At 46.7% G+C, this 20795-nt stretch overlaps 1 protein-coding gene across 2 annotated transcripts in view; it reads left to right on the top strand.

Moving 5' to 3' along the window:
• Positions 1-20795, top strand: part of LOC118230563 (ephrin type-B receptor 1-like) — a 156999-nt gene that overhangs the window by 112628 nt on the left and 23576 nt on the right. For both annotated transcript variants that reach the window (XM_035423675.1, XM_035423674.1), the window contains 6 exons: positions 379-503; positions 11529-11691; positions 14785-14893; positions 15437-15501; positions 19876-20046; positions 20392-20639. In XM_035423675.1, coding sequence (XP_035279566.1) covers positions 379-503; positions 11529-11691; positions 14785-14893; positions 15437-15501; positions 19876-20046; positions 20392-20639 — 881 coding nt within the window. The remainder of the gene's footprint in view (positions 1-378; positions 504-11528; positions 11692-14784; positions 14894-15436; positions 15502-19875; positions 20047-20391; positions 20640-20795) is intronic.

Genomic DNA, 20795 nt, shown 5'->3' on the forward strand with positions numbered 1-20795 from the left:
GCTGCCCAACCGTTTCCAGCCAACCCTTTGTCAAGGTGACCCCGGTCTCTGTGTCCTCTACTCTCATCTCTTACGTAGTGGCTTTTGTGTCACTCATGGATGCCTCAAATGTTAATATTTCATACAGTATTTATTTGAAAAGGGAAAGGTAACTCCCTTTTCAAAGGTAACTCAAGACTTTTACAACCCTGTATAATCGGTGATATTTTATTTGATTTGTGGGTGGGCGGACGACTGCCTTTCTGTGGTATGTGATGTTTTCAATCAGTGTTAAAATTTAATGCCTTGATGTCGTGCTAGTTTTGGTGAGGCACATAAAAAAAATCTTCTAATAGAATTGTTCCTGTTTTTTTTTCCCTCCTCTTTGTCTGTACCCAGCTCCCTCCATGGTACCCATCATGCACCAGGTCAGCTCTACCATGAAAAGCATCACGTTGTCATGGCCACAGCCTGAGCAGCCCAACGGCATCATACTGGACTACGAGCTACGCTTTTATGAGAAGGTAAAAGACGTAAGGCACCCAGGCCAGAGTCATGCTTTTCACTCCCGCCTCTCACTGAATGAACATGCATGTTATTTATCTGCACTGCACAGTACAGAAAAAACCATTTGGCCCTGTTTAGAAAAAGCACCGGCAAAATGTGTAATATTTTCAAACTGGATGCAGGCTCTCATTAGAGGCTAACATTAAGCAGGTTGGAGGATTTATTTCAGAGGTCTAATGGCAAACGAGATGGCAAAATGGAGAATTCAGCATCAAGTTCAGTATGAGCAGTATTATAACCCTGTATAAAGAGTTTGATATCTTCTACCGTAGAGAATCTTTGATTCGATGATGCCAGGGGTGTTTGCAAATATCTCAACATGGGTGCAGACCTTCGCATGTCTGAAGGCTAAGCTTTTCAGCAGTGATGGGAGAGATATATCAGCTGCAAATGAAAACAGCCACTGGTGAAATATGCTTCTCCGGTCTCGGGTGTGTAATTAAGCCTGCAGGAAATCTCATGGTTTTAATTTAAAAGAGATGAAAAAGTGATTTGATTTGCTGTCAGTCCTGTCACAGACGGGCGTGATTAAAATGATGATGCGTTCTCCCGCCCGGGCTGCTCAGCCTGCCGTGGAGATCGTTGTTTTTGCACATAAACGCCGCGCAGTAGCGCAGAGCGGTCAGTAGGGGGGGGGGGGGGGATAGAAATGAGCGCGCGAGCGCTACGGTCGACGCGATGCTGCTAAGTGCGTTATGACGCCCGGGTGGGTCGTTCGCTAAAGGCGTTAGCCTCGCGCCCGCGCCCGCGCCGGGCCCTGCGCTCTCGTTGCCGAGCCGCGCTGTAAGTGGATTACTTCGGCTCCCGGCCCCCGGAGCTCGCAGCGCTAGCTCACAGCGCTAGCTCGCGCGTCGTCTCGCGCGGCCCGCGGAGTGTAAAATTGCCGCTGGCTCACACGCGAGTGCATCAGAGAGCCGCGTGCGTCTCAGCGACGGAATCGGTGGCGTAGCGAGCGGTGGCTCGAGGGACGCAGGTGTTAAATCGGTGCATAAAAGGGAGAAATGCTATTTTCGTATCGTATATGGAACTAGAATATGCCAACGAATTACTATACAGATACATGACAAGTTGGATATTACCCTTGACACCCTACTACCTGCTTCCTTCTCTGTCTGGATCTTTGGTGATATGTTTGCCCCCCCCTGCCCCCCTTGTGCCCCGGCGAGTCCCTGCTCTGAAGGGCTCAGATTAATCCATATGTCTTGAGACATGTTTCTGAATTCGGTGAAACCTAGATTCCGCTTAATCCAAGAACATTTATGAAATATTGAACCTGTAGATAGTTTGTCAGTTATTTTAATGGATGTTTGATTTTCGTCATTGCATTAGCAACCTGAAATGATAAGAAATGTGTGTTGATTCCTAAAACTGTCCTGTCCACGGTGAGACTCTAGTTATCATGCAGACATCATTAAAAACCAAACGTTGACCATGCATTGTATATGAAGCCCTCCCAGAGCACATATTTCAGCAATTCCAGACTGCCCTTGAAATGCGAGTTGATTTTTATTCATCACATCTGCTTTTATTAATTTGGTTTAACGGGTACGCCCAGCGCGAAAAAAGGGTAGGTGAGCGAGGGGGGTTGCTAGGATACCGCCACACACTCGGTGCTCCGGAGAGACCGTCTTCAAGCCCTGGCCCCAGTCGCTGGGCCGGACTCTGCCCTGAGGATTCAGGCGTGACCGCCGTCCGTCTCCTCCCAATTACGCGTAATGATGTCACTCGGAGCCGCAACCCGCCGCGCCGCGGACCGTCCTCCTCTTCGCCCGCCCGTGCGGCTGGAAGCCGGGACCCGGCCGCTTGTTTACAGAGTGAACCGGGCCGGCGCTGGACTAGCGGGCGGGGGAGCCCACCCGCGGGGGAGCCAGGCGGCCCTAATCTCTGTTGTTTTGAAGTCGGCCGCGACCTTAAACACAGGCGGAGCCTCTCGCCGTGGAGACGCGCCGCTGTCGAAGAGCACAGGACCCGCCGCCGGGCGCACGCTCCGCTTTCGGCTGAAGAGAGGGGCGCGGCGGGGCCGTGCGTGTTCCCGAGGGACTGGAGACGGCGGGAGGCCTCGAAACGGATCCGTGCCCCGGCCCGATCCGCTCCGCTCTCCTGCCGCACGTGCTCAGTTCCGCAGGGCCCCGGTCCCTGTGCTCTGGAACGCTCTCCTGGACTCCTTGATGAGCTGCGTACCTTCTCCGTTCTCACCCCACGGGAAACGGCTTCATTTCCCTAATCAGACACAATTATGTCAGTGGAGCTGAAGGTTCCGTGTCTCCAGGGTCCACGGGCGGCACCGGCATGTTAATAACTAGTTGTCCTTCGTCAGTAGCGAGGGTTTGTAGGTCCAACTCTCTTACGGGTTTCTTAATGTCACTGTATGGTGAAGCAATGAGCTGTGTTTTGTTTGAAACTTTGTCTTCAGTAATGGCAGGAGATTAGTGCAGCTATATGCATATTGACTACTTTTGTAATACAAAGATGTTCATCCAAAATCATGAATGAGTGTTCAGCAGCATTTAGGAATATGTGTTTATGTTTAATAGAGTATTATTAGCTGCTTGTTATTAATACTTTAATACTAATGTATTACCATGGCCTTGCACAGACTTTTTGAGGGGCAGGGGCTCAAAGTGAGAAAAGGGCACTCCAACCTAGAAAAAATACTCAAATACCCAGCATCCCCCGCCCCCGTCCCCAACAGCCTTTCGCTTGTTAAGTGGAGATTGGTCTCATTCTCCTGTTTGTTTTGTTATAATGCGCAGGGCAGTCCAGAGAAAGGTTTAGTTAGATCACACACACACACACACACACACATTCACCGGCAGTCACGCATTGTTCATCAGGAGAGTCTTTGCATTAAAGGCGAGCATTTAGAAGGACAGCACCTCTCAGCTGTGAGGTTTTTAGTGTGTACCCTGAGAGAGAGTCTGCTGGAGTTCCCCTCATGGGCTGTCCACTTACAATGCCCACAATTCTCACCACAATATCCAATTATTCTGGAGATTCATTTGTCATAACACACTTCACTGCGCAGATGGTGAGCATCATGCCAACGAAAAGCTGAGTTTATGGAACCGACAGTGTTCCGGGTTCTTTTGTGTCCTGCGTTCTGAATATAGCCCATATTTCTGATCTGTGAGCCGGGCAAGGCGGTGGTGGCAGCGATAAAAGATCTGTTTCAAATGTTGGAAACCCTTTTATGTCTTACTGTAGTATTGATTTGCTTAGCCGGCACCTTCATCCAGACAGGCCTTCCACTTTTCACATCAATCGTGTTTACTGCTAGTCATCTGCTGATGTGATTGAGGGTCAAGCTCTGTGTTCAAGGATAAAGTGGCGTCTCGCTGCGATTCAAACCTGCAGCATTGTCCCTTCCTGTTTGCAACTCAGCATAGCTGCACACCACTAGTGAAGCAGGCATGATGTCAACGTAGATATCTCTATATAGATGAGAATCACCCACACACACACACACACACACACAGGAAATAAAGAGAGAGAGAGGGAGAGAGAGAGACGTACCTAGGTTACAACTGTGGACATATCTGTACGTTTATCTTTTATCTCCTTTCACAGGTAGTAGGAGAATACTGTAAAGGCTACCCTTGCTAGCCCTTGAAGGTGATGGCAGAGATACTGGCCAAAAGCAGGCTGCGATGCTATTGTTAGCTTTCTCTGCCTGGTCCTCATTAACATCATCAAAATACCTGGCAGAATAGGGCACTAAAAGGTGTTCAATTTTGGAAGTTTCTTTTTTGTGAGCGTACCACTTTTTATTTTTCTAAGCATAACTTTTATGCTTGAATATAGAAGGCATTGCCCATTGTCTCGTCTCTTTTGGTGGTAGCTTTCCCTTATCAACATAAACACTTTTTTTCATTGGAAACCACAGCAGATGACACATGATGTAAAACTGACAGCCGTTGGGGAATACCATGACTTTATGCAAATCATTTTACCGACAAGTCATCTTGATCACGACAAGGGTGATACATTTAAATGCTTTCTCGTTTTTACTATCAAAGATAGCTCTTTTTTTTTTTACCTCAGTCTTATTGTTCCTAATAGAAGACATTCCATTTCAATACATTACAATGTTCCACACTCAAGTAAGTAACCTTGAGTGTGGAACATTACCCAAATTGGCAGTTTATAAAGCATGAAAACTGCATTAAAGCCCAGTGAATTTCTCCAGACAATGATCACTGATAAAGTTATCTTTAAAAGACTTATAAGAAACCCGTTCTCAGAGATAGGGAATCCAGTTGTGGGCCCGGGTGCACCTGCACTACCAGAACCCCCTCCTGGCCCTCCAGCGCTGCTCACATTGTTTATTAATGAGGCAGAGACATTCGAAATGCAAAACACCACGATTGATTGTTTTTAACGAGAAAGATAATTACAAAAAAGTTCATTTGAACAAAGGATGGCAAAGGATTTTTGCTTATCTTCAAGACCGAGACCAGTAAAAAGGTGCAAATACCATCATTTACTAATATGTGGAAATAGACAAGAGTTATGTTGCATGGTGATTCACCACCATTGGTTCTCTGTACCTGTAAAAGATAAAAATTCACTTTGAACTGAGCTATTGTGATAGGTAGGTAGCCAACACAGGCAATGAAGGCTACATACTGCAGGCATCTTTTACCTAGCGAACAGGTGTACAGCAGTATAATTGTACCTGTGTTTCACAATGACTTTGTGGGTGAAAAAATTAAAAGTTGTAGGTTTTCGTTTCTTGGGCTAATTTCTACGCCACAGCAGGCGTGTGCAGATGCAGTGTATGATGCAAGAAGTTGCATATCTATCCACAAACCCCCATAAAATTTTAATGTTTCTGTTTGTGTGTGTGTGTGTGCAAAGCAGAATGGTTTTGATACAGAACAACCTAGCCTACAAATTACAGATGAGATCAGAATGTTCGTAATTGAACATTCTAATGCTGATGTAATTTTGAAAAAATATTCTAAAAAAACCTATTATTTAATGGTTTAGAGCAGTTAAAAGCCAGAAAATACACTTCAAGTTACTCCAAAGCAGAGTGTAAACCTTTTTGCTTTAAAATGTGTGAAAGCATTCATCATTTCATATAAACACCCAGATATATTATTTTAATTTACTGTGTACTGCAAACCTTTTATGTACTATTGGTGTTGATAGAAAATGAATAGGAATTCAGTTAATGAATTGAAGTGTCCACAATATTTGACTATTTTTAAATTAGTTTGTTTTCAGTTAGTTTTCCGAGTTGCAATGGAATTGACCACAACTATGATTTTCATACATATCCAATAATGCAAGAGAATATACGTAGTAAGAAAGCAGCAGGCGATTATTGTAATATTTACGTAATTTGTCATTCAATTTTTCAGTGAATAGTTCACATTTTTACTTTTGTATGTCTGTTAACAATTAACTTTCTCTATGTCAGGAAAAAGGAGAGAGAGAGAGAGTTAGAGAAAGGAGGACAGGAGGCAGAGATCTAGAAAGAGATCAGTGGTGTTTTGTAAATATCACTTTGGCTTGGAGGGCTTCCTCTGTGTCAGAAGAGAGCTGTAACTCATTGTCCCAGTACCTGACCTCAGCCAATCAGGGAGGAGCTGACGGTGGGGCGGGGCATATCCCGGGCTGGCACATGGGAACCAGGTGCAGTGCGGGTCACCCTGCCCCTCACCCCGCATTCCTCAACACCGACACCTGTAATTTGGGAAGCGAGCTTGAACCGAATGAAAAGTTTTAAGAAACAAGGTCGAGTCTCATTTATTTTCCTCCCCTCAGGACGGGCGGAAGGCTCGCCAAAGAAAAGGTCACGGCTTCCATTAGCTCCGTGGCGGTTTTGTGCGCGGTCGCGGCCCCAGGGGCCGGGTGGGAACAGTGCGGCAGTGTCCGCAGTCGGACTGGCTACGCACGCTCAGCAGACAGGGACAGAGCCCGTATAACCCCTCACAGTCCTCCCGCGCTTCCGACGCTCGGAAAAGCCCGGCGGTGGAACTGGCAGCGTCGGGCTGGAGCGCGCAGTCATTAAGGGAGGAAGCCTCACCACCGAAGCGCAGTCTTCATTAGCGTTTATTTTAGCGCTGGCCTTTCGTCTCCACAGAAAACACCATCTCTGTCCATTAGAACGTCACGGGAAATTTACCTTTGTACTTAAAACAATCACTTTCACTGCTGTGTGAAAATATCCATCAGGACAGGCCGTTCCAAACAGCTTTCTGTTGGAGGAAGTGATTTGAGCAAGATCACTGTGTGTGTGGAAATGGACAAAAGACTGTATGTTTAGATTGTATTTTTTTCTTGTTAACATATCATTAACATGACGTTAGTGCTGTAGAAATTATGACTCTAAGCACTGCTGTGGGGATAGGGTGGGGGTCATAGTCATGCTGTTCACACAGTAAAATCCATACAGTATTTGTGCAGATCTTTATTTAGGATATCACTGTGTGAGGGGTTGTGACGGAGAAAACCGGAAGCACTTTTGTTTTGGGGGTGAGGCGCTTTCAGGGGGCACGCCCGTCTCTCTTTGGTTCTGGAATGCGCAGCTCTCAAGCTTCGAACAGCCTTTTTACCGCCCCGTCGGATTTTTCCCAACACCTCCGAACGCAGCGCAGTCCCGTAAAGAGGAGGGCAGGGGAGAGGTTCTCGTAAGGGCGGCCGGCGCTACTGGAGTCAGCAAAATGGAGATCGCGCGTCTCTGGGGTCCCGCTCGACGTCACGGCCGCCGCGGAGAGCAGCGCTGACGAGCCCGAGCGAGCGGGAGCGCGCGTCATTCTGCCGGGTGAGTCAAAGGCAGGAGGCTCTGACACGGGGAGGTTATCAGGGGCCCGACTGAGACAGCGGAGATGGTAGATGGGCAAGATACTGACGTGCAGTGCCGAGAGTAAGCAGATTAGTCGGGGAACGGATTTGAAGGACGTTTGAAATCTTTTTTTCAGTACATCATCACAATCTGGAAATGAGGACAGAGCTCAAAGACTAACCATCCATTAACAGTTCGGATGCTTCCTTTTACTCAACTGTATACAAAATGAAGTCTTGACAGGCTTTTTCCACATCACACCCGGCAGATAAAACGTTTCAAACAGTCAAGCGTCTCGAAATTGGACAGCGCTGAAAGAAGGCTTCGGCTGATATGACTATAGCCTAAAGGCTGCAAAATGGACTATGCTAGAAAAGGCTGCCTTTATTAGATGCGCTGAGAGGCCATGTGATAGACAGCGGGGTAGTGTGTTTGTGCATCTGCATCAGGTGCCAGATCTGTCCGGCTCAATCAGGGTCACAGAGGAATACTTGCTGTATTTTAGTCAGAGACCTACAGGGGGCGCTATTTCCTCGCAGTCGCCCGCTAAGCGACAGTTTCCACCTGGCGCTGCCAACAGCCCTCACCTGCCAGTGCGTCGACCCCGAACTCACCGCGTCAATCGAAGCAGTCTGTTCCTCCTGGCACGGCCTCCCATTGGCCGGCTTCCATCCGCCCTCCCCCTGCCAGCGCCTTGTCACAGGAGAGTAAATAAAAGCGGGGCTCCTTTAAATCCCACTTGACTGACAGCGGGAAAAGGTTAGCGCTCTTGGCTGTCGCAGGCCCCTCTGCGAAAGGCGTGGAAGGAGGCGGAGAGAAGTGCGCTAAGTACCCGCCCGCCCGCGCGCGGCACCGCCCTGCTGGTCTTGCATACTCACCGCCATCACTCATTGGCCGGGGTCACTTTAACAGTGTGGTGATTGGTGCAGAGACACAGCTGTATTTCACACTGCGCGCTGTACTGTGGGTGAACTCGTTCTGATGCTCGGTGTCTGTCAGTCTTAGCAGTCGTTCTGAAACTAGTCATTCGCAGCGACGTCTGTCAAACCTCAGCGCTCAGTGGTAACCTAAAGCAATGAACTTTAATGAACAAGAATTGTGCTTTTCGGCTTTTGTTGTTTATTCATACTGAACTGTATTATACTGTATACACAGTATTCATATACTATAAGTGACCAGCATAAATGCATGTTTTGCTAAGGACTAGCAAACCGTTGATCTACGGTAAGAATTAAAAGTATTATGATTATATTTAATCTTTACTTTGAAATCGGTCCTCTGTTCTGTTCCTTCTGTTCTGAGCTGAAATTTGGGTTTATATCATACTGCAGATGCACTTGTAATAATAAGGGAGATATATTGCAGTACATGTGATTCAGAATGGCAAAATGTTTAGTATATAATCAACTCTGATGGGAGTGCCTTTAACTCTAATAGAGTTTTGGACTCATAATCTATGTTGATTTAACTCTGAATTTCTGTGTGTGATTGCCCTGCAGTTGCAGTACAAATGCACAATTTGCTATGGTAATTTTTTAAAATGTCTTTTCTTTTCCCTTTGTCTGCCTGAGCGTGTACGTATTCAGTTTCATTTAGTGGAGCCCAAAATAACTTTTTTAATCCCCTTTGGGGTAATTTGCGAATGAAATTGCAGAGCTCTTCCAGTAATTGGTTTAGCTATTTTTGGTTATTGATGTCGTGTTTTGATTGGAGTAGCCCTCGTATAAATAGATTTTGATTTGTAATCTTCCCCGGTCGCCACTGCTCCCAGGTCTCATTCGCGTCTCGGTGCATAAAAGATTTATGAAAACTGGAAGACAAACGTGGAACAAACGGCACGCTTGTGTGTCTGAAACCCTACGATGGTGAAAGAGGTGGCTTTGCTTCATAACTCAAGCTGGCTCGATTCGGACGCTAGGCCCGTGTATCGCCAGCGCATAACATTTGTCTTTGTCACAGTGTCCAGTAGCTCCTAATGCAATTTATCCCTAATAGGCTATTACATGCAAACCAATTTTCCCATTAGTGTTGTCCTCAGCTGTTCATTGATAGGGAGGTTTATGAATGAGGAAATTGGGTTTTAGCATTGTTTATTTCGGTTTATTTCGCTGAGTTGGATCACGCCTGGCCCAACCCTTCCTCCTGCTCTCCTCCCTTATTTCTGCCTTCTCTCAGAGGGTCATTTTCCTTTGTTCTCTGCTCATTCCACTCCACCAAACACAAACGTGCACACTCACGCACACAGAAAAACACACAAACACACACGCACACACACACACATGAAGACAAACACGCACGCACACGTACACAAAAACACAAACACAGACATGCACACACACAGACAAGCATGCACATACACGCACACACGAAGACAAACATGCACGCACACACACACACAAAGACAAACGCACATACACACACGCGCGCATGCGCACACACAGTAGCTATAAATATCTGTCAATTTTGAGTCAGATCGTATTACCAGGGAAGATATAGGTAGACAGCAAAATGCAGTTCTGGCCAAGGAGTGGCATTCATAGCTTGCTATCAGCCTGCGGCAGTGAGTTTGGGTGATGCCTGATTCTCTGGCTGTCATATTCCATCTCTGTCTGAGGTATTGATAGGGCTGAGCCTGGGCTTTCAGTAGTGACAGGCCTGAATGATTTCTGGTTCCCAGCATCCTCTGCTCCGGGCAGCAGCTCACCTTAATCAGCAGCATCTGGGCCGGATTCGTTATGGCAGAGGTGGCCGAAAACCCGAGAACACCAAGCCCCAGAGGCTGGTTAAGCTTTGAGAGACAAACATGCAGACACACACACCAACTCCCACATCGACGCACAGACAAACCCATACATAAATGAGCCCATGCAGGGTTGTATGCACACAGACATGGACTCCCACAATTGTAATTGACTCTTGTTTAGTTCTTTGTATTATGAGTGCTTATTCAAGAACTGGGACACACAAAATGCTGTGTGGGATATTTTATATGAAGGATTACAATGAATACATGATAGAACATTCATATGAAAATCATCTCTAAATATTAGCCATAACTGGTTTTCTTTTCAGTTTTTCATAACTGGCCTATATATAGATGCAGTGAAAATGCTGATTCAGTCTGATGTTCATTATATGAGGGCTTGCAGTTTGAAAGCCAGCCATTTCCCTCAGTTTTCAATGGGCTTCCAGCTGTGTTGCCTTTACTTCATAAACGCTAGAACCAAATAAGAGACCGTAGGTTGGTTTCAATCAACACCTGCCCTTTGAATTGTAAATAAATGTGCGTGTGTTCATTTTAATCCTCACATGCCAAGTTTGATGAGTTCATTTTGATCATTGTTGACCTACCAATTCGCGTTTGTGAGGAAATATGAACACAGCAGAATGTATTTAAGCATTAAACATTTACTCAATCGCTGTTTTTACCATCCGCTCTTAAAATAAATCCATTGCTATTAGCTTGGGGCTTTTTGCTTCCGTCCACTTACTGAATTGATGGGTCAGCGAGTTAGAAAGTGCACTTTCTCTGATACCCTATAAAAAAAATCCAAGGTCATTAAAGGTTATTTTTCTAGATTATAGATTATAGATAATTTAATTGACAAATAAGGAGGAAAGGAGTGTTTGAGAAGGGTTTACAGTAATAACTCCAGAGAATTGCTCCCTTATTTTAAAACAAACAAACTCTCGAAATAAACAAGTTTTTCATAATAATTAGCGCTTGCGGTACTTCAGACACCAGAATCAAGAGAGCCAGCCATTCATTATCTCCTCAGCTAATTAGGAGTCTGCCGAAGTCCTGAAACAAACAGAAAATAAACGAGTGTGTAATTGTGACCGCTTTCCCGACTGCGCGGCTCCTCTCATGTTCTCTTTGTTTGCTTCTCTTTGTGTTTTGCGCTTAATTGGGTTGGATGGGATTGTTTTCTCCTTGGTAATAAAGCGTGATTGCGGGGGGTATGTTTCATTGGGGAGAAACAGGTGCAGGTCTCATGCAGACTCAGTGAATGGTGTGGATATGTATGTATGTAATGCATGGTATGTTATCGCTAGCGCTAGTCATTCTGAGCACTCTGCTTGTGTTCTTCAGTGTATACGGGAGCTGAGCTGAAGGAGCATTGTTATAGTCAGCTGTGCTGTTGTCCAGGCTGTGACGCTCTCGTCTCAGGCTCTCTCTCTCGTGCAGGACCAGACCGAGTTCAACTCGTCCATGGTGAAGAGCCTGACCAACACGGCTCGCGTAGACGGCCTGAAGCCCGGCACCATGTACGTGATGCAGGTCCGCGCCCGCACCGTGGCCGGCTTTGGCAAGTACAGCGGCAAGATGTGCTTCCAGACCCTGACAGATGGTGAGTGTGTGTGTGTGTGTGTGTGCGCGCGCGCGTGTGGGTGCATGTTTGTGCATGTGCATTTGCGGGTGTGTGACTGTGGGGTGTGCGAGCGTGTGCGTTTGTAGGTATCGCACCTGTGTGTGTGTGTGTGTGTGCGCATATGTGCAAGAAACCCGCGCTTGATAGGACGCGCTGAGCTGATTGGTGTGTGCGGCGTCCGCGTTTCGCTGAAGAGCTATCCCAGATTGCTTTAGCAGTGATTACTCACTGATGTATTTAATTATCAGCCACGGGGCCTGGGATTGTCCTGAAAGTGTGGACACCTGCTCCACCGACAGACTTCCTGTCAGCGCATGCAATGAGCTGCTCTGTCACACTCAGTACCTTTCCTCCCTTCCCTCTCTCCTGGGCGGGGGCGGGGGGGCTGGGGGGGTGTGAGAGGGGAGGGGCCGTCGGTCTGAATGTGCGTTTAACTGCATCACAAACACGGCTCTCCACCTCTCTGCAACACTCAAAGCGATCACTCTGTTCCACGCAGTAAAACGCATCTCGTGTTTATTAAGTGGTAAACGTAGAGACTGCAGATCCGTCAGGCTGCGTGTTTGTTTACCTGCGCATTACCGTCCAACCTCATTTCTGTTTTCTCCTCCTGAGTCGTCAACAGTGATCAAACAAAGCGGGCTCTGTTAAAACTGGAGTGCATCTGGCCTGTTTCTGCACTTTCACACAAACACTACACGCGCACACGCGCCCACACACGCATGCATGCACGCATGCATGCACACAAGCACACACGTGCACGCACACACAAACAAACACACACCCACGCACACATTAATATCATGGGCATTATTAGTGTGTCATAGTTATACACGTATCTGCTTCACTTGCTAATGGAGATAAGACAGTGGTACCAGTGATTATCGTTACGATGGTGATGGTGGTTTTGATTGTGCTGATAGACGATGCTGGCTATGATGGTGATGCTGATGGTTATTAAGGTGGCGATAATGAGAATTATGATGGCGACAGTGATATTGATGGTGATGCTGATGGTTATTAAGGTGGCGATAATGAGAGTTATGATGGCGACAGTGATATTGATGGTGGCAGAATGCGGCTTGAGCTCTGTCCCAGGCAGCTGCTCCCTGATTACATCCCAATGAACATTTGTTTGTCTCATGCCAAGACACGTCCATTATTAAGACAATTAGCGGCACGGAAAGGAGGTATTGTATCATTCTGTCCCTCTCAAGGCAAGTAGCACCCTCCCCACAGATCCCTATTGCCTCACCTCACCCCTCGGTCTATTTAAAGTCTGTGCTTAATGGCTGGTAAATGTAATGGTGAAAGTAAGTGATTTTAATTGGGAGGTGTGCAATTGAGTGTTGCAGCAGAGACACCTGTTCTGAGGTTCCCTGTCTGCCTTTAACACTGTACTGGGCAAATGATGTCTGTCCTTAGAGAGAGTGGAGGGGGAGAGAGAGCGAGCCAGATATCATGATAGAGTCAGACATTAAGACAGGCTGTAATGAGTTGGTGAGCATGTCATTTGGCCCACCAGGAGGACATTTGAGATTCAGCTAGCGCAACACGCCAGTTTCGCTCAATGTTCAGGTGCATCGCCGGGCCTGCCGTTCGAGTCTGTTCCGTTTTACCGCACGCGCGGAAAGTTTCCTTTCCTTTTGATGATTAAAAAAAATCACAAGTTGGAGGTTCTTCTTTAAAATTACGCTGCTGGTGGTCTCCTTGAGCGGCGCTCGAAGCCTGGTGAGCAGGTATGTTCCGTGTCATTCATCAGCCACGCGCAATACCCCTCTGAAGTGGTTTGATTGACATCCGCAGCCTTCGAATCGGGCGTGTTTGGAGTGCCAAAGGAGCGTTTGAGTCATCGTCAGTCAGGGCACTCACACGTATGGCAGGGCTTACCAAACACCCCGTTCACTCGGTGAGAATCGTGCATGAGCAGCGGCGGCGGTGCGCCATTTGCATTCTGAGCACATACAGGTGGCCATTCAGGTGCTGATTGTATATCTGAAAGCGCTCTTAAAGTAGACTTCAACAGTATTTCACCGTCAGACTCTTGAGTTAAATTGCCACTCTGGTACTACTCAAATCCATTCAGAGACGGTCTTTAAGTTACCAAGATGAACTTCTCGCCGGCTAATGAAATTCTTGAAAAACACACAATGAACCTCAGAAATACAGAAAATGTATTTTTAAAACATACTTTAATTAGGCTACTTTGAAAGGTCTTTAGGATTTTTTGACATTTTACATACCTTTAGAAGTCCTTTACCGTGTGAAATTTGAAATCATAAAGCGTTGCATGCCAAACATCACTGTTTATTAAACTGGACTTTCCGAATGTCTAAAAGTCCTATGTCTGAACATTTTTTCTAAAAAAGGACAGTGGACATGTCTGCCCACCTGTCCAGTTGTCTTTTTATTTATTCAGGCAGGTAGAAAGCAGAGAGAGTAACAGGTAGAGAAGGGTCCGCGGTTCAGAAGGTACCTTTGCAGGGATCGGTCCCCCACCCACGCAGGGGGAGGCACGAATGTAGAGCCAGCCTCCATACGGACCGCACCCCAAGCCTCGTTCACTTTTAAGTATTTCTGAAGGAAATTCCGCGGCGTTCTTCGCGGTCTGCGGACTGAGAGAGCAGCGCTCCAGAGCGTGGCTGGAATGCAGCAAACGCTGCCTGGCATGCGCAGACATTCTGCGCCGCTGTGGTGAAGCAGAGACTCCTGAGGCCTGTATCAGGGCAAAACCCTACACTGGCCCCCGCCGCGCTAACACGCTAATGTCCTGTTATGCTGATGCTCACCTGAGCTTACATCCCTCCATTTTGTCCCACCCCTTCCATCCCCCCCCCCCCCCCCCCCCCCCCCCCCGTATTCTTCCTCTGGATCTCCACCTTTCCTTCCCTCCCCCTTCTCCTTGCCCGTCTCTCCTTATCTTTCCTCCCCTTCTGCTGTCTTCGCCCCGTCTTCTCCCTCGCTCCGTCCACCTGCTTTCTTTCCCTCCCCTCTCCCGCCCCTTTTTTCGCTCTTCCCCTTTCCTCTCTGTTTTTCCCGACCCCACCCACCCTTCCCCGGTGGGCGGAGCAGATGACTACAAGTCGGAGCTGAGGGAGCAGCTGCCCCTGATCGCGGGCTCAGCGGCGGCCGGGGTGGTGTTCATCGTTTCACTGGTGGCCATTTCAATCGTCTGTAGAAGGTACATACCCCCCCCCCCACTCCCCCTTCCCAAAATTCCCCATTGGGCAGCACCCTTTGCTATTGGACAGAGCTTTTCACTTTAGGACAAAATCCATTTGCATAACAACAGAACAAATTATTATAAGATAGACCAGTTTACTATAAGGCAGACCAGATTATTATGGGATAGACCTGTTAACTATTAGACCAGTTTACTATAGGACAGGGTACATTATTCTGGGATAGACCAGTTTACTGTTGATGTCAGTTTACTATCAGAGAGTCATTTATAATATGCCGAACCTGATTATTATAGTAATGGTCTGTTCATGAAGGTAAAGATCACTTTAACTTATAAGGATTTTGGATTATGGTTATTAACAGACATGTTTCTTTCGTCCCACAAAGAATATGTAAAGTCAGGCCAGATCAATCCAACGCTGTGTAAAACCCTAGATATTCACTCTGGTGAATGGCATTTAAGATTATTACACATTTTTGCTCTCGTTGGCTACTGTCCACTGTCTCAGTGTCAGCATAAATTCTGAAACTTTTTCCACAGGAAGAGAGCGTACACCAAGGACGCCGTGTACAGTGACAAACTGCAACATTACAGCACTGGGCGAGGTGAGCTGACCGCTCTCATACAGTGAGAGGTGTTTGTGTGCGTGCGTGTGTGTGTGTGTCTGTCGTGTTTGTGTGTGTGTGCGGAAATTTGTGTGTGTCTGTCTGTCTGCGTGCAAACCATTGTTTGCATGCAAGTGCAGGAGGTATAATATGAAATTTTCCTTTCATATGCAGCCCCTTCAATCAAGCTTTTCTTTCAGATATGCAGCAGTAGATTGGAATAAATGTGCCTTTGTTATGATTTAATACGATTTAAAAGGGAGGTGTATTTAACATCTACAGTGATAACAAGCCTCCTCTCAGGAGTGTTATTCTTAACCCTGAAAAGGCATGTCTGCGTATTTCAGTAAAATTTTTGGTAACGTTTATTAAAGCCGCACTTTCTCAGGTTGCTTTTTCCGGCTGTCATGTTCTCTGTAGACTTTGTATGCTCGTTCTGAAGCTATGAGATGGAAACGAAATGTAATTAACAAAGAAGAATACACAATTCATCAAATGCAATTTAGAGAAGAATAAAATTGAACTTTTTCCTCAATTTCTCAGAACATGATTATTTTTTCTGAAATTAATTACAGAAGATTTTTTTCCCCTTTGAATCAGAATGAAGCTCCGCGCATTGAAAATAGATAATTAAGTGCAAAAATGCACTGTGAAATATTTAATGTGTAATGTGTACGATGTGCGGACATGCGAGAGCTAAAGCTGAAGGACACCCTCTTCCAGACCTTTTGCACAGAACGTTTTGTCTGCTGCGTTGCGTCTCAGCCCCTCCAAATGCAGCGGGGTCTCTGCAACATACACGCGCCAGCCCCAGTGATGGGGTTCCAGATGGACTCCAGATCTCCATCCTGTGAAAATAGATGGATAAATAAACAAATAAAACAATAATGGCAGTTGGCTTCGGTGCTTGAGGAGGGGTACAGATGTTGCTAAGTGGGGTCCCACAGGAGCGCGTGCGTGGTGGCGGGCGGACTGAGCCGCGATGAGGGGGCGCGGGGGCCGTTCCGCCGCTGCCGCCACCGCGCGCATCTGCTTCCCCGAACGCCGTCGCGCGGCTCCATTCTTCTCTAGCGCTGGAGCACACGGAGAGCCTGCTTCAGCATCTGGACCCGCCATGTTTTGACACCAGATAACGTGCGGCGCTGGCTGCTGTTTGGCACCCTTGTTGGTCAATCTGTTGCCTCCCCCCCCGTGATTGTAGACTCAGCCAATTAGCAGTCAATCCTCCCCTGTGGTTTACAGCTGTTGTGCTGTACTGTACACTCTCGTCTGCTTGCTCCCACTTCCTGTGTGCAGCCGGCCTCTTTTCAGAGGCCTGCAGCACACGCACGTGCACATACACTCACTGTATCCAGGGAAATGAAAAACCCTCAATCAATGCTTGATGATAAGGCAGTGACAGTGTAGATTGCTATGGACTGACTGTTGCCTCTGCCGCCATTAGAATTTGAGGCAGTGTGCCTATGGAGCCAGCTGCCACCCTATGTACTTCTCAAGTCCATTTACTGAAGCTGGTTTGGCCTTGGTTAGTACTTGGATGGAAGACCTGGGAAAGTTATTGCTGGAAGTGGGGTTGGTGGACCAGCAGCAGCAGGCAATCTTCCCTCTGGATCGTTAACAAATATCACCGTGCAGCAGTCAGGACACTGTATGAGATGCCATCTCATGTGAGATGCCAAACCAAATGAAAAACAGAAACGCCTCTCTCTGTGGAGTTTGCATGTTCTATCTGTGTCGGTGAGGGTTTCATCCCACAGTCCAAAGACATGCAGGTTAGGTCCATTGGAGAGTCTATATTGTCCTTGGGAAGTGAATGGGGTTTGGGCCCTATGATGGGTTGTCGACCTGTCCAGGGTGTATTCCTGCCTTTCACCCAGTGTATGCTGGGATAGGCTCCTGCAACCCACTATCCTGACCAGGAGTAAGCGATTTAGAAAATGGACAGGTGGATGGAGATTTTAATGTTGACAACAACTCCAACAATGTTGGAAAGTCCATGATTTGTTTTTATTTATGTTTGTTTAGGATAAGTACCTCAGATGAAATACCTCTCTCAAGGCTAAACAGTGTCTCACTTGCAACCGTCAGCCTACAAAATGAAGAATAAATTTGGCACTGTGTAGGTATATTCACAGTGCAGTCTCCATTATAAATATGAAATGAAAGATGATAAAATGTGCTCGTGATATGAAATACATTTTGCATATTAAGGTGACGCGTGTCTCACTGTACCCAAGCAGCAACCAATTCTGTCTGCTGTTTTAGAGCAGGCAGAAAACAGTCCCACACTTTTGATTTGTTCCCTGAGCACACACTGATCAAAGAAGCGTAAACGGTAAATGCAATATTGCGCGTAATCTTCCTGCTATAAAAATGAAATTTTAAACAGCGCCACTTTAGATGAAACAAAAATTGATAAACGGTTAAATTATACATGAAAGAGGGTTTGCGATTTTTTAAAAAAAAAAAAAAAAGCAGTCGAAGCCGGCATTCGTAGACTGTGCCAGAACCTAATATTCTAACTGTGCTGTGCCAGTTCTGATCGCCAGAAAGCCATTGTCTGACACGCCGTGGCTGTTCCAAGCACCAGTGCGAATCCTCTAAATTACAGTGTGTATGGATTGGCTTAATTGTCAAATGCGTTTTGCAAAGCCCTGATTCAGATCTGTTAGCCGTCCGACGTGTCCTCTTCAAGAGGCAGTGCGCGCCGTGCCTCCTGGCTGCCTGTCCGGACCGGGCCCCGGGCCCCGCGTGGTTCATCTCGCGGCGGAGACGGCGCGCGTTCCCGTGCCGTTGGCTCAGTGCCCGCACCAGGGCCCTCTCATCTCACGCCTCATTTCCTGGTTTCGTCTTGGAGAGCGAATTGTTCCGTGCCCCTTAGCAGAGCGGAGAGAGGCCTCAGGTGCAAGCTGAACGGGGCTGCCGCCTTCAAGCGAAACGTCAGAACGGGCTGTTATCTCTATTGTAAAAGTTTCTGGCTCGTCATAGGTCTGGTTTGACATGTGTTCTTGTTTGCCTTAGTTTGCCTGTTTGTGGCTCCCAAAGTGGAACAGATTCCTACGCTTATGACATATCTCCCCTCGTTTCTGCTAATTTCATTTCCTGTCAGTAACGGGACTTCTCCTAGCATCATGTGACTGATGAGATTTAAGAGAGATTCTCAATTCCTAGTTCTTCCTATGTCTTGTGATTTCTTTTTTTTTTCTTTCTAAGACTCCACACACTGAGTGTACAGAGTTCCCTGGAGGGCTAAATTACAGGCCCGTGTTTTTGTTGAATCTCACTCTGCTTCAGAGTCTGCCTGACGGCTTGTTTCTGTTATTTTTATCGAATGTGCAAATGCTAAAATTACTCCTTACGATGTAACTTTCATTTGTGACCCAAAGCTACACGATTTTGATATGAATCAGGAAAATATTTTTTGAATCTCTTAACCTTTGCCCATGACCTCATACAGTACAGTGTGTACAGAATATATGCATGTCTCTTTGACCTCTTTTAAAGATGTTTCTGCTGAGAGAACTTGAGGAAGTACACTGGGTACCTTCATGCATATGATTTGGGAATGCCCAGTAATGATGTCTTTTTGGAAGGTTTTTCGGAAGTGCTTTGTCACTGTGTCCCAGCTTCTCCTTCAGGATGACACCTAAATGCACTTCCACTTATATAAGAAACCTTTATTGGCTGGATTGACTTTTTCTTAAAACAGTCGTGACTTAGAAATCTACCATTAGTTTAAATTCAGTTTGGTTATCTTATTCCCTTGAGGCTGACAGGGAAGTTGGGCTGAGCAATTTGTGCCACTTTGAGCTGTTAGTAAGGCCAAGGTGTTTTCCACCTTGTTGTTTTCCTGATTCATGATTTTTTTTTTGTTCCATGGTGTCGCATATTAGTCTTCCTTCCCGTTTCCTCCATTTCGGTTTGTCTTGTTTTTTCTGGATCTCCCAGCATACCTCAGTCTATGACTATTGCAGTGGCAGAGAATAATTTTGTGTTGTGCGGGTTTATCTATTTATGGGTCCCGCTGGGAGAGTTGCTTCAGAAATTGGTTCTTCCACTATTAAACGGGAGGAATGTCTGTGCGCACAGGAAAACAGAGGCTCCTTTCACTTTCCAGCACCACTCTCCCTCCCAGCAGTTCATGTTCTGTCTCTTTCTCTCTCTCCTTTGTGGCTTAATGATGCGAAGACAGTTTTATCAAACGTCGTTTTTTTTATGCTGTGAAGGAATGATTTACAGAACTCAGCACGTATGGTTCCGTATAGAATTTCATACAAACGATCCTCTTCTCTGTAGCGTGCAGTGTGAAATGGTGCCGGTATGCTGTTTGAAATGACACTTTTGTAAAAAGGCTCTTTTCCCTCTGTGCTCCAGATCTGACAAATTGCCACTCCCCCATTGGCTGCCCAACCCACTTCTCGGGGTCCCCAGGGATGAAGATCTACATAGACCCCTTCACCTACGAGGACCCAAACGAGGCAGTGCGAGAGTTCGCCAAGGAGATCGACGTATCCTCTGTGAAAATCGAAGAGGTCATTGGTGCTGGTACGAGCAGTCACCCCGCTTCTCATCATTCTCATAGTACTAGATTTGTACATTACAAGAGTTCCAGAACTTATTGAGAAAGTTTCAGAACCATATCAGCGGGTTATAGGAGTGAGCCACGTCTGAATATATGATAAGCTGTCACCCTCCACAGAAGAACACTACACAAACCTGTATGATTGGTTCAAGTCAATGTGACAAAGATGAAACATGATGGCTGCTCATATTTTGGAGATGGTACTGCATGCCTAGATAAACACATTTTTGGCCACACAAAACCCTCTCTCTCTTGCTATCACTAGCTGCCACCTGTGCTGGGTTTAAATGAGCATGTCTCCTCTTCAGGGGAGTTTGGAGAGGTGTACAAAGGTAGGCTGAAGCTGCCGGGGAAGCGGGAGATCTACGTGGCCATAAAGACGCTGAAGGCCGGCTACTCCGAGAAGCAGAGGCGGGACTTCCTGAGCGAGGCCAGCATCATGGGCCAGTTCGACCACCCCAACATCATTCGCCTGGAGGGCGTGGTCACCAAGAGCCGCCCGGTCATGATCGTGACGGAGTTCATGGAGAACGGGGCACTGGACTCCTTTCTGAGGGTGAGGAACTGATGCTGTGGCTGCAAACATTACCATACTGACAGTATGCTGGGATAGCATAACTACACTTAACTCAAGGTCAGGCTGAGACGTCCCTATGTTCCATCTTTATTCAATCATGTAGCCACTGAAGAAAGAAATCACATGCACATGTAT

The sequence above is a fragment of the Anguilla anguilla genome, chromosome 6 (assembly GCF_013347855.1).
Source record: "Anguilla anguilla isolate fAngAng1 chromosome 6, fAngAng1.pri, whole genome shotgun sequence".
NCBI classification, from domain to species: domain Eukaryota; kingdom Metazoa; phylum Chordata; class Actinopteri; order Anguilliformes; family Anguillidae; genus Anguilla; species Anguilla anguilla.